Here is a 15,359-nt window from a genome sequence, read left to right as displayed (position 1 = left end):
CACTGATTTAGGTTATTTGCACCAAAGAAATGTAGTAGAATACATTTTGGTCTAAATGTATTTAATAATTAAAATTGTATAACAGAAACAAAGATAATGCTTTTTTTTCAATTTTTTTTTTACGTTTCAGTCTTTTTTTATTTATAGTGCAAAAAATAAAAACCCAGCGGAGATTAAATACCACCAAAAAAAAGCTCTATTTATTTGGAAAAAAATGATAAAAATGTCATGTGGGTACAGTGTTGCATGACTATACAATTGTCATTCAAAGTGCAACAGCACTGAAAGGTGAAAATTGGCCTGGGCAGGAAGGGGGTAAAAGTGACCAATAGGCAAGTGGTTAAGTGGCAGGTCTATTGGATATATAGGCTCTGCTCCAGGGCTCCTGATGGTCTAAACCAGTGGTCTCCAAACTGCGGCCCAGGGGCCATATGAGGCCCTTTACTTGCTTTAATCTGGCTCTTGAGGCAGTATTCCTCCCACAGACACCAACAATGAGGCACTACTACAACCACTGATACCAAGGATGGGGCACTATTCCTCCCACTTGACACCAAGGATAGGGCACTATTCCTTCCACTGACACCAAGGATGGGGCACTATTCCTTCCACTGACACCAAGGATGGGGCACTATTCCTTCCACTGACACCAAGGATGGGGCACTATGCCTTCCACTGACACCAAGAATGGGGCACTATTTCTCCTACTGACATCAACGATTTGGGCACTATTCCTCCCACTGATACCAATAAGGCACTATTCCTTCCACTGACACCAATAATGGGGCACTATTCTTCCCACTCACATTAATGATGGGGCACCCTAATACAAAAGATAGGGAATTGCTAACTCCTGCTCGTCACAGTCTGGCCCCTCTAAAGTCTACAGGTCTGTAAACTGGCCCTTTTTAAAGAAAGTTTGGAGACCCCTGGTCTAAACCTCTAGTGCCCAGCCTGATGCCCTTTGGCACTTTTTGTGTGGCTCTCTGAACCTCTGCAGACAAAAATCTGTGCTTGCCTTGTTATAGTAGTGATTTCTAGCAGTCTCATGTCTCCAGTCTATAATAGTCTCCTGAAGCATGTCCCCAGTCTCCAACAACTCCTATAGCATGTTCACAGTCTCTGACAGTTTCCTGCAGCATGAGCACAGCCTCTGACCATCTCTTGTATCATATCTGCAATCTCTGGCCATCTCTTGTACTATGTGCACAGCCTCTGACCATCTCTTGTATTATGTCCACAGTCTCTGACCATCTCTTTTATTATGTCCACAGCCTCTGACCATCTCTTGTATCATATCTGCAATCTCTGATCATCTCTTGTATTATGTCCACAGCCTCTGACCATCTCTTGTATCATATCTGCAATCTCTGGCCATCTCTTGTATTATGTCCACAGCCTCTGACCATCTCTTGTATCATATCTGCAATCTCTGACCATCTCTTGTATCATATCTGCAATCTCTGACCATCTCTTGTATCATATCTGCAATCTCTGGCCATCTCTTGCATTATGTCCACAGCCTCTGACCAACTCTTGTATTAGGTCTGCAGTCTCTGACCATCTTATGTATCATGTTCACAATCTCTGACCATCTCTTTTATCATATCTACAATCTCTGGCCATCTCTTGTATCATATCTGCAATCTCTAGCCATCTCTTGTATTATGTGCACAGCCTCTGACCATCTCTTGTATTATGTCCACAGCCTCTGATCATCTCTTGTATCATATCTGCAATCTCTGACCATCTCTTGTATCATATCTGCAATCTCTGACCATCTCTTGTATCATATGTGCAATCTCTGGCCATCTCTTGTATTATGTCCACAGCCTCTGACCATCTCTTGTATTAGGTCTGCAGTCTCTGACCATCTTATGTATCATGTTCACAATCTCTGACCATCTCTTGTATCATATCTACAATCTCTGGCCATCTCTTGTATCATATCTGCAATCTCTGACCATCTCTTGTATTATGTGCACAGCCTCTGACCATCTCTTGTATCATATCTGCAATCTCTGGCCATCTCTTGTATTATGTCCACAGCCTCTGACCATCTCTTGTATCATATCTGCAATCTCTGATCATCTCTTGTATCATATCTGCAGTCTCTGGCCATCTCTTGTATTATGTCCACAGCCTCTGACCATCTCTAGTATCATATCTGCAATCTCTGATCATCTCTTGTATCATATGTGCAATCTCTGGCCATCTCTTGTATTATGTCCACAGCCTCTGACCATCTCTTGTATTAGGTCTGCAGTCTCTGACCATTTTATGTATCATGTTCACAATCTCTGACCATGTGTCGTGCCCATTAGGACTCAAACAGCTAATCGACATAATCAACTATGAAAATAGTTGTGAACTATTTTCATAATCGATTAGTTGGCCTGCATACAGAATGCATTATTTGTTTACATATCAGGAAATACAGTGCAGTACATATGCAGTTCAGTACATCATTCATACATGTCAGTATACACAGTGCAGCACACATACAGTTCAGTACACTGTCTAGACATGCCAGTAAGTGCCTGAGAACTGGTGAAGGTGTGAGGAACAATGCCTCATGGGACATGTAGTCCTGGGCAGGAGAAGGAAGTGAGTGATTCTAAAGACAGATTTGTTTTTTCACCTTGCTATAGGGCAGGGGTAGGCAATCTTTCAGAGGCTGATGTCTACCTGGACAATATGGAGTAAAGCAAAGATCCCCTGTGGGGGAGGGAGGGGTTACTAGGTGGCACCCTTAAAAAAAAAACATTCCTCTCCCCCACAGTAGTGTCCTCTGCCCCCTTTTCATCACCACTCTACTGTAGTGTCCTTCTCCCCCCCACAGTAGTGTCCTGTATTCCCCCAGTGTCCTCTGCCCCCCTTCACACTACATCCCCCCACTGTCGTATCCTCTGCCCCCTTCTCCCCCAGTAGTGTCCCCTACCCCCCTTCACATCACCCCCCCCCCCCAACTGTGCAGAATCCTCTACCCTGCCCCATAGAAGTGTCCTCTGCCTCCCCATCCCTCAAAGCAGTGTCCCCTGTCATTTTCTCATTAAAATCCACCCCCCCACTGTAATTTACTCTGCCCCCCCCCCCTCCCACAGTGTCTCCTAACCCCTCCCTCACAGTCTCCTGTGTCCCCCCTCCCACAGTGTCTCTTAAGCCCCCCTCCCACAGAGTCTCCTAAGCCCCCCTCCTACAGAGTCTCCTGTGTCCCCCTCCCACAGAGTCTCCTGTGTCCCCCCTCCCACAGAGTTTCCTGTGTCCACCCTCCCACAATGTCTCCTAAGCCCTCCCCCCTACAGTGTCCCCTTCATATTACACACACATAGGTAGCACTACCTACCTGTCAGCATGTGTGGAGCAGAGCGGAAATCAGAAGACAACACAGTGCTGGGTGGAAGGCGGGAGCAGGAACTACCATATTTCACACCAAGCTAGTTATTGGCTACTAGGACAACCTAGCAACCAATCACTGAGCAGCTGCCACCCCCGACCCCGCCCTCCATCTAGCACTATGACAGTGATAGCGAACCTTTTTGAGCCCGAGTGCCCAAACTGCAACACAAAAGCAACTTTTTTATTTCAAAGTGCCAACACTGCAATTAACCACTTTCCTACCGGGCACTTCTACCCCCTTCCTGCCCAGGCCAATTTTCAGCTTTCAGTGCTGTTGCACTTGACGATGACAATTGTGCGGTCATGCAACACTGTAACCATATGAAATTTTTATCATTTTTTTCCCACAAATAGAGCTTTTTTATTTAATCACCACTGGGGTTTTATTTTTTGCACTATAAATGAAAAAAGAGCAAAAAATTAAAAACAAAAAAGATTTTCTTTGCTTCTATAAAATTTTGCAAACAAGTAATGTTTCTTCTTTGATGTGCGTTGGTGAGGCTGCACTGATAGGCAGTACTGATGGGCACTGATGAGGCGGCACTGGTGGGCATTGATGAGGAGGCACTGTTGATGCACTAATATGCAGCAATGATGGGCACTGATAAGCGGCACTGACTGATAGCACCAACTGGAGGCACTGACAGACGGCACTGACCGGTGGCACTGCTGGGCATCATTGATGGATGACACTGATGGGCAGCACTGATGGGCAACACTGCCTGGCACTGATGGGAGACACTTCTGGGTACTAATGGATGACACTGCTGGGCACTGCTGAACAGCACTGATAATCAGTGCCCTGATTATTAGTGCAGATCTCTACTGTCACCTTTGCTGGTTACCTGCAGTACTTTCTTCAATCTGTGACAGCGTGAAGAAAGTGCAGCCGATAACCGGCAACTGTATTTACATTGTGATCTGCTGTGTCATTTGATACAGTTGATCACGTGGTAAAAGGCTGCTGTGATTGGCCTTTTACCTTATCACGTGATCAGCTGTATCCGTAGGACACAGCGATCTCCGGCAGCACAGGGTGTGTGCCACTGGGTACGCGTTCTGGGATGCCCTCCCAGAACTAGACAACCGTACTGTAGCCATCTTTCGGCTATAGCATGGTTGGCAAGCACCTCTTACCTCTGGCAGTGTCAGTGTGGCTTCCAACCCAGCAGCTCATTCCCATCCACGCTAAACACATCGCCGCTGGCCCCGGAGCAGTGTGGGAGCCTCTTCCTCTCTTCCACGCCCATCTCCGGCTACATCACCCCTGGTGCCAGAGCCGCATAGGAGCCGTTTTCTATCGTCCACGCCCACCCTGGCCCCAGAGACATGTGGGAGATGTAGTTCAATGGGGGTCCAGTGTGGATGAGATCTGGATGGCCGGTCAGTGTGCGTGGTCCATGTGTGCTCATCTTCCTCTTCTTGCTGGCGTGCCCACTGAGATGGCTCTGCGTGCCAGCTCTGGCACGCGTGCCATAGGTTCGCCATCACTGCACTATGCTGTCTCCTGCTCTCCGCTCTGCCTGTAACATGAAAGCAGAGGTGGCTTGGGGGAGGCAGAATAACGGTCATAATCGACCTGTCGGCTCCTCGCGATCGACAGCTTGCTGACCCCCACTCTAGGGGCACTTATACTATACTTTGCGGCTTGCTATGGGGGCACTCTTAAGGCAGGAGGAGCCAGAAGCGCTGGTGGGGGACCCCAGAAGAGGAGGATCAGGGCTGCTCTTTGGAAAACCATTACAGAGCAGGTGAGTTCGACAAGTTTGTTGTTAAAAAAAAAAAGTTTCCGATCACTTTAAGGGCTCTGTGCAGGGTAGATCAACATCTGAACCCAGAGGAGCTGGAGGCTGATAGACTGGAGGTAATATAAGGAATTACAATTACATTTAAAGTAAACATTGTATTGTGCATTATATTTAAAATGATTATATCCATGGAATAAAGTCTCAGCCTTTAGTACTACTAAATATAAAAAATTTTTTATCCCCCCTCCACCCTTCATATAGCTTCATGTCCGACTCCCAGTTAATACTGTATACCCAGTATATCCTACATCTGTCAGAACACAAAGGCACAGCAGGAGAGACCGCTGCACTAACATCACTTAGTACAGCGATCCCTGTTTTGTTGTTCTTTCGTTCACTGAATGTGTGTACCAGGCTTAGGTGACAGCAGGCCTATGACAGTTCTTTTAATTTTTTTTCTTGAAATAAAATTGTTGATCTTTGAGTCTGAATATATGTACCAGATTCAACCTCTAATAGTAACTATATCTTTCTTCTGTCTGTTTTTCTCAGAGATGATTAGATATTTTGTTCCCCAACCATATAGCTGGTTATTTATATTTACCACTGCATATAAATATTTAACAATATATTCTCTTTTTTAACATTATATATTAACTAAATTATACACCAAACTTTCTTTGAGGTTTTTATCCGATTAATCAAAACAATAATTGGCCAACTAATCGATTATGGAAATAATCATTAGTTACAGCCCTAATGTCTATAGTTATGTTGTATGTCTGTTATCTCTAACAATGAATATTACCTGAATATTATGTGCGGCCCTTTGGTGATGTCACTGGCCACACTTGGGCACCCCATATCAAGAAAGGTGACCACCGCTTGTCTAGATCATCACTGGAATATCAGCCTTGGGGCTTCACAGCTGGTTTCCTTCTTTTGTGTTTATTTTTCTTACAGAAGCGCATTTGTGAAGTCAGGCACTGATGGCGGACGAGAAGGCCTGGCTCGCAGTCTCTGCTCTAATTCATCCCAAAGGTGTTCTGTCTGGTTGAGGCCAGGACAGTTCCTCCACCTCAAACTCGCTCATCCATGTCTTTATGGACCTTGCTTTGTACACTGGTGCGCAGTCATGTTGGAACAGGAAGGGGCCATCCCCAAACTGTTCCCACAAAGTTGAGTGCAAGAAATTGTCCAAAATGTCTTAGTATGCCAACACCTTAAGAGTTCCCTTCACTGGAACAAAGGGGCCAAGCCCAGCCCCTAAAAAACAGCCCCACACTATAATCCCCCCTCCACCAAACTTTAAACTTGGCAGTCAGGCAAGTACCATTCTCCTGGTATGGCGAAACCCAGACATGTCCATCGGATTGCCAGACAGAGTAGCATGATTCATCGCTCCAGAGAACACGTCTCCACTGCTCTAGAGTACAGTGGCGGCGTGCTTTACACCACTGCATCCGAAGCTTTGCATTGCACTTGGAGATGTAGGGTTTGGATGCAGCTGCTCGGCCATGGAAATCCATTCCATGAACCTCTCTACATACTGTTATGCTAATCTGAAGGCCACACGAAGTTTAGACGTCTTTAGCCATTGACTCTGCAGACAGTTGGTGACTTCTGCGCACTGTGTGCTTCAGCATGCGCTGACCCCACTCTGTCATTGTACATGGCCTACCACTTCATGGCTGAGTTGCTGTTGTTTCCAGTTGCTTCCACTTTATTATAATACCACTAACAGTTGACCGTGGAATATTTAGTAGCAAGGAAATTTCACAGATGGACTTATTGCACAGGTGGCAACCTTTCATGGTCCCACGCTTGAATTCACTGAGCTCCTGAGAGTGACCCATTCTTTCACAAATGTTTGTAGAAGCAGTCTGCGTGCCTAGGTGCTTTATTTTATACACCTGTGACCATGGAGGTGATTGGAACACCTGAATTCAATGATTTAGAGTGGTGTCCAAATACTTTTGGCAATATATTATTATTATTATTATTACTACGAGTTTATATAGCGCCAATGGGTTTGCTCAGCGCTGTACAATAGATATAGTGTATATCCATCCCCAATGTGATGAAGAAGAACAAAGGCAAACGTGGGTGTAGTCCAGCCTTTCTCCACAGAGAGTGGAGGAGTGAGCATTGCACCCAGGTACAGGAGGTTTGCTATTTGCAGGATTACCAGGTGAAAATAGAAGGAAAAAAATTGGAAGAACACCACTAATACAGCCCCCACATTTAAATGCTGATAGGCTGCAATGTGCAGTAATTTTGTTTTTAGGTTAAGATAAGCTTTAACTCTTAGAAGAGCTTAGAGCTTCATCACTTTATGCTCTGCCAAACTGTAAACTGCAAAAGGATAAACCTGGTGCTCCAGACCAGAACAGATAATCACTGCTATGGGCAAACTGCTCTCTGAAAAAAATGATGGGCCTCCAACCAGTGAAAACCTGAGGGCAACTAACCGTCCGCCTAGAACAAGTGGAAAACTCACTATCCTCTAAAGGGGAAATCTGAAGCAGGATTCCAGTTTGAGCTGTCGGATGACCTCCCAGAAAAATACAGGAACCTCCAGCAGAAACTTAATTCCAAGTAGGAAAAGAGGAGCACACAAGTGTCTCATCAGTGTGAGGACCATCTGCGACCTGTGGGGATCTTAGGGAGACTGTGCAGTCATGAATGACACACTCAGCGCTGTCCAGTGTAGGGAGCAAGCCACCCAACCTGTCAGAGAGATCCCATACCTTTCTGGAGGTAAAGGCCCTGCAGCATCCAGGTGATTGTCAGAGGAGGTCAGGAGCTCAACACACATAAGAATCATCCGACCACTCAGGAACGGTCTATTCCAAAGAACCAAGCCCAAGGGTCAGCCAAGAGGATACACCCATTAGAGGAAACCATCCCCCTCCCCAACCGGTTACCAGTGAATGGCATCTGAGATTTCCTTGTCCAAAGAGACCATCTTGGTGTCTTGCCCAGATTTCAAACACGTGCAATTGACTTAGGAATGCGATGTGCCCAGAATTCTTGATGTGACACCCTAAGGAGCATTTGTGTACTGTCCCACCTGCTGGCCATTGTTTTAAATTACCTAGTATGTTGGCAGGTTGCATGGGATCATTAAAAACATGCCTAAAATGCTTGTTTTTGACACATCTCTAGACCCGTGTGGAAGAGATCACAGAAAAAGCAGAGTCACCCTTCTGACTGCCATGTTTGGCAGAGGTGTACAAACCACAAACGTGGCTGTATGTAGCCACTCTGTATTGCCTGTTGGGAGATGTGAAAGCAACTATCTCAGTTATGATAAGGGATGCACCAAAATTCCGGCGGCTAAAGTACTAGCCAGGCCTTAGAGTTACTTGCAACCAACAAACACACACAAACAGAGACACCTGTACACACACACACACACACGTACACACACGCACAGAGACACATGTACACACACACATACATGCAAGTACATACGCACAAACACGTACATACACACACAGACACATGTACAGATACCCACATGTGCATACACACAGACACATGTACATGCATACACACACACACACACACACACACACCCCTATAAAAAGTTGCAGTACTACTTGTTCACTCACAAAGCCGGGTACTGCATTCTAGGGGGAGGCAGAGAGCACAGCACACACTCCTTCCATTGCTTTCACTGCGCTCAGCTATTGAGCAGTCTGACGGCTCCCAGTGCCAATGACAGATCCGGCCTGAGCTCCGAGTCTGCTCAGCAAGACAGCCCTGGGCGACACACTTGCCCCCACCATAATTTCCACTTGCTATTGGCAAGCAGGCGAGTGGGAATTTCAAGCCCTGACATAGGGGACTATTGGTCCACTATGTGATAGCAATAAAATCATAAGTTAAAAAAATACACACATTAAAAGTAAAAAAAAAAAATAATAAAAAATAAATTTGAGCCTCCCCACCCCTAGAAATGGATATTTCGGTGCACCGCTATGACTATTGTTCTCATATGCTATGTGTTATTTCCTTTGATATTTTGATGTGCAGGTTTGATGCTCTGTTTTCTATACATGGTGTACTGATACCAACGTACATGCATACGGCAGTTCCTGGAAATTTGTTTTGTTCTGCATGCCTTTCTTGTTTATTTTTTAATAAACACCTTTCTGATTTAAAAAAAAAAAAAAAAAAAAAAAAACTAAAGCGGCTGAACACAATAGTAAATAATTAGGCACATACAGTATGTTAATGTCAGCTTTAGCTCTAGACAACTTTTGTGCAGGCTTATATAGAACATGTCAAGAAGAACTCACAAAATGTTTTAGCATTATAAAGATTTATTTTTTACATAATCACAGAAAATAAATAATTTAGACAGCCCTGCATACAATCCCACACCAATCATCAATGCATTCTTTGACACAATAAAAGCCATCCAGAACATCATATGGTTTTAGTAGCTGTTTGTAAGTTGGCTATACGTGAACACAGCAATGTCATTCCTGTGTGAAAGATCCATTTGCAGACAGGATGCTGTTTCAATGTGGTGTGGGCCTCCTCATGTCTGGATTGCGGAAGATAAAGGAATACTTAACTTTTTTTTTTTTAAGTAGAAAAATATGTTTAATTTGTTTCCACACAAACAACCTTGAGAAGACCTGCTCATAATATCTCCTCCGTGGAGTGATAGTGGAAATCAAAAGAGAAATTTCAACCATTTGATTGTCGACACAAACTATGTTTCTGGAAATTGATGGAGCCAAAAGTGAAAGCAGACAAGCAGTGTATGTACGATTTCACCAGATAAGGATACAGGATATTAAATCAACATTAGCATTGTATTAAACAGAAAAGACTTGATGGAAAAAAATTCTTACTGTATACTTGGCACAATCCTGGCCAATTTAAACCAAGTGTAAGTTACAACAAAGATGCATAAGCTAAAGTTACTATCAGTGAAAAGCACGTGTCAAAACAACAATAGAACCAGAGATATAAGAAACTGATGTTATAAGCAAATCTCAACTTGGCAAAAGCAAAGCTTGGTCTCATACCTTCTCACTTCCCTACCGGTAAAATTAGGCCACTGACCACAATAATAATAAAAAAAATAAAATCTAACAAGGCAGCAAACAGATGTGAATGATGGGGAACAGTTGAGATCTGAATATCATTAATTAGCTATCTGTATCTCTGGATCTGCTCAGGTTTGTCACAGATTTACTTTTACGTGTTGGACACATTCACACATCTCTACTGGCTTCAACATACTATACATCCATACAGTGTATACACACACGTCAATATATATATATATATATATATATATATATATATATATATATATATATATATATATATATATATATATATATATATATATTTATTTGGACACAGGCACAATTTTAGTTTTTTTTCCAGGTACCGACCAAAACATATTCAAGCTCTAGTTCTATAATGGATATGGTCTGAAAATGCACACTCTCAAGTTTAATTTGAGGGTATGTACATCCAAATTAGAGGAAGGATTTAGGAATTACAGCTCTTAAGAGTAGCCAAGGGACCAAAAGTAATTAAATCAAAAACGGTTTCATGGCCAGGGGTGGGCTACTCCTTCGTTATTTCTTCATCAATTAAGCAGGTAAAAGGTCTGGAGTTGATTCTGCATGTGGTATTTGCATTTGGAATCTATTGCTGTGAATCTACATCATGCGTTCAAAGGAGTGTTCCATGCAAGTGAAACAGGCCATTGTAAGGCTTCAAGTACAAAAAAAACCCATCAGAGAGATAGCAGCAACATTAGGAGTGGCCAAATCAACAGTTTGGTACATTCTGAGGAAAGAACAATGGAAGACAACAGTGGTAAATGATCGCAGGATCCTCTCTATGGTAAAGAAAAACCCATTCACAACATCCAGACAAGTGAAGGACACTCTCCAGGAGGAGGGCGTATCATTATCAAAGTCTAAAATCAAGAGACGACTTCACGAGAGCAAATACAGAGGGTTCACCATAAGGTGCAAACCATTCATAAGCCTGAAGAATAGACAAGCCAGATGACAAAAAAAATCTAAAAAAGCCAGATCAGTTCTGGAAAAGCATTCTTTGGAAGGATGAAACTAAGATTAATCTATGCCAGAATGACGGGAAGAAAAAAAGTTTTGAGCAGGCTTGGAACAGCTCATGATCCAAAGCACACATTGTCATCTGTAAAACATGGTGGAGGCAGTGTGATGGCATGAACATGCATGGCTTCCAGTGGCACTGGGTCATTGATGTGACAGAAGCAGCTGGATGAATTCTGCAGTATTTAGAGATATACTGTCAGCCCAGATTCAGCCAAATGCAGCAAAGTTGATTGGACAGCGCTTCACAGTACAGATGGACAATGATCCAAAACACACTGCAAAAGCAACCCAGGAGCTTTTGAAGGAAAAGAAGCGGTGGAATGTTCTGCAATAGCCAAGTCAATCACCTGATCTCAACCCAATTGAGCATGCCTTTCACTTGCTGAAGGCAAAACTAAAAAGGCAGAAAGACCCACAAACAACTGAAGACAGCTGCAGTTAGAGCCTAACAAAGCAACAGAAAGGAGGAAACCTGGTTTTTGGTAATGTCCATGGGTTCCAGACTTCAGGCAGTCATTGTCAGTAAAGGATTCGCAACAAAATATTAAAAATTAACATTTTACTTATGATTAAATTAATTTGTCCAATTACTTTTGGTCCCTTGAAAAAGGGGGGATGGCTACTCTTAAGAGCTGTAATCCCTAAACCTTTCCTCCAATATGTACATACCCTCAAATTACACCTGAGAGTGTGCACTTTCAGCCCATATCCATTATATAACTATAGCTTGAATATGTTTTGGTAAATACCTGAAAAAAACTAAAATTGTGTCTGTCCAAATATTATAACACATATATATATATATATATATACACACACACACACACACACACATATATATATATATACATACACACACTTGGGGGATTTGTTAAGGCAGTGTGGAGCACATGTCTATCCATACAAATGCTGACTACAACTTATTTATCTACAGGTTTGTAACATTACTCAATAAAAGGAACCTGTCAAGATAGCAATACGGGGTGGGCTGTCCTTGTTAACTTGATTTTCATCCTGAACCTTGCTTCAATAGCTACTGGAGTCACTCACCTGGAATATAAAGGCAATAGAGATGATTGGCTTTTTCACACTTCACTGGTCACGTACGTGTTCCAAGTCAGCGATTCATCAGGTGGTGAAGAAAGATTTAGGATGAGAACCCCAAAGCCTACACCTTTAAGAACAAGCAATGGCAGCTCCCAAATTGCTATCCAAAGAGGTTCTCTTTAACGTTTACCCCTTACGCCAGTTAATTTAGTGCACTGCATACATGCATGAAGTTTGTCACCATTTTACTTCAAACTAATTCACAGGACCTGCAAATTTTCAATTAGTGCAACTTAACTTCTAATCAGCAGAGGGTTTCCCACCAAAGCTGCAAACTACAGCTGGTAGAATTGCGCAACTACATGCAGCTGTTCTGCATTGTCTTTTCTATAGGAGTTAGAAATTCCCCACGCTACCTTTCTATTTTTACACCAAAGGCTTTATGCCCTCTCAGGCATTCAGTCACACTCAACTTCACACTGCTGCTGGATATTGCACAGCTCTGCTCTGTTTGTTAGTTAGCTCTGTGATCTAAAACCCATTTTAAAAAAAGTGTACAGTGCTGATGTGAGGGACATGAACCCTACCTGCATCTTCAAGAACAAAGAGTCACCAGCACATCACAAGCTCAGTTAAGAGTTTTTTTTTGAGTCACAAGAGGACTGATGAGAACGTGAACAAAACAGTTAACGCAAGCAACATACGATCACCAATATGCCAAGGTAGGTCTGTGCTCCAGTATCCTGTCCCAGTGTGTCATGCCTTATATCTATTATTATTATTTCAGGTACTTATATAGCGCCGTCAATTTACGCAGCGCTTTACATATATATTGTACATTTACATCAGTCCCTAACCCTCAAGGGGCGTACAATCTAAAGTCCCTAACTCACATCCATACCTACACATACTAGGAACAATTTAGACAGGATCCAATTAACCAACGACTACCAGCATGTCTTTGGAGTGTGGGAGGAAACCGGAATATCCAGAGGAAACCCACGCAGTCACAGGGAGAACATGCAAACTCCAGGCAGGTGGTGCCTGGGTTGGGATTTGAACCAGCGACCCTAGTGCTGCCAGGCGGAAGTGCTAACCATTTAGCCACTGTGCTGCCCCATCTAAAAGCCTATATAAAAATTAAGCTAAGGAGATAAAAATAAAAATCTAAATATACGTAACTTTTATTATAGAAGTACATATGAATGAGGGAGGAGGCGATTAGGACTCTTGGTGCAATATTTATAGGATTCATGAATGTGGTACTGGTGTCACTGTTTGCTTGATGAAGGGGCTGCTATATGCTCTGAAATGTCGCTGTATTTTTACTGTTGTCACCAATAAATTGCTCTTAACTGAGCTTTTGATGTGCTTGTGACAATCTTTTGTTTTTGAAGATACTGGATGGCAGCACTGTCCACCTTTTGTTGACTTCAGTTCATGCTTCAATTATTCCATCACACCATTTGCAGTGAACCACACTCTCTGCTCTCTACCTGTATTTGAGCGTTTCAAATTAGATAGTATGAGACCCTGCCCCCCACCGACTAAACGGAACCCTATTTGCACACTCTAGAGGTGTCCACTTACACTTATGTACACTTTAAACCCAGCAAACAGCTGCAGGTGGGGCAAAGTTCTGTGTCTCATCTAGGAGTAATTAGATGGAAGCACCTTACCAATGAACACCTATGCCTACATTTTTTTCCAGCATTCGAGAATCCATCACCGAAGTCTATGAGACATGGATAGAAACAATATATTGGTCAGCTGCTCAGTCTTCGATACAAAAGTGCATCCACCACCTGGGAACAATATCCAGATAAATCAGAAATCCCTCTGGACTGTTTTCTGTTCAGTTTTTATTCCCCTCCATCTGTGTGGCTGTCTTGAATCACATGTCGCAAGGAGAGGTGGGAATAAGAGGTTGGGTGAGATCCACTGAGCACTGTAGTTAGGAGTGTGTGATTAGCGTGGGCTAAATTAAAAAGCCCCCCACTTTGTGCAAAAGTGTACAGAGAGGATAAAACAAAAAGCGGTGTTAACATGAAATCAAGCTTACATCGCCTGACTCGCTGTCTAAGCTTTCTGCCAGTGGCAACAACAGCATTTCATCCTCTTCTTCAGGCCTGTCTATCTCCACATCACAATCATCACGCCGCTCAGCTCTTTCTGCACCCAAGTGTTCCACTCCACCTAGTGGGAGTAAAATTCTTTCCCTGACCACCTGCACCATTCCCATCATTAGTCCACTCCTATCCTCAGTGGGATAAATTGGTGAAGGAGAAACAGCAGGCTCAGTCTGGGAAACAGAAAAATCAGGAGTGTCTAAAGGGGTCTTGACTGGAAGAAGTGGGGCTGAAGGAGGATCACTGCCCTCTGACACTAGTTGTGACGAGCCTGTACTCTGATTTTGATGGGTCTCGGTCTGTGTCCCTTGGGTACGAGGAGGAAGGAGTCCCCAACGCCTGAGTCGACGGAGGAAGCGTCTGACAGGACGTGGTGGGCGTCGCCGTGTTGGCAGCTCGTTTAGGCCTCCAGCAGGATGTGGCGGAGTCTGATGTAAAAGTTGCAGTAGACTTCGGAGATTTCCCATGAATGAGCCCTACAGTAGGAAAACAGAAAACAGTGATCATATACAAATATAGTGCCACTGTGAAATTACAGCAACCCTGAAAAATAGACGACTTTAGTGCGGAGCCTTTATGACAAAGGGGATAAATGACTTTTTTCACACAGACTATAACCCACTTGTTTTGGAATCTGGTCACCTTTTCTTGTTTATATTCCTTAAATTGGTACTAAACCCTGGACCCTGCATTCACTATATCTGGTCTTCCACAGTACAAAGAACATGGAAATGCAAATATTTTAGGAAATATAAACTGCTAAATCTCTTTTCTCATCAGCAGTTAGAGCAGTCTTGTGACTTCTATCAGTGTCCAGTAGAGCGCTGGGTAAAGCTAGTACGAGGCATTTTCATTTTGCTTGAGGAGGATGCAGAACCCCTGACCTCTGTCTGAACAGCTGATTGGCCCCGTTC

At 43.4% G+C, this 15,359-nt stretch overlaps 1 protein-coding gene across 1 annotated transcript in view; it reads right to left on the bottom strand.

The window, feature by feature from the left end:
• Nucleotides 1-9,460: 9,460 nt before the first annotated feature.
• The window catches only part of LRP10 (LDL receptor related protein 10), a 30,281-nt gene continuing 24,382 nt past the window's right edge, over nt 9,461-15,359 (bottom strand). Inside the window, exon 5 of the mRNA XM_089678187.1 lies at nt 9,461-14,921. Coding sequence (XP_089534313.1) covers nt 14,358-14,921 — 564 coding nt within the window. The 3' untranslated portion in view covers nt 9,461-14,357. The remainder of the gene's footprint in view (nt 14,922-15,359) is intronic.

Source organism: Staurois parvus, unplaced genomic scaffold (assembly GCF_062004578.1).
Source record: "Staurois parvus isolate SC_StPar_1 unplaced genomic scaffold, SC_StPar_1.0 ptg000199l, whole genome shotgun sequence".
Taxonomy (NCBI): Eukaryota; Metazoa; Chordata; class Amphibia; order Anura; family Ranidae; genus Staurois; species Staurois parvus.
This window is presented reverse-complemented; position numbering and strand designations above follow the sequence as displayed.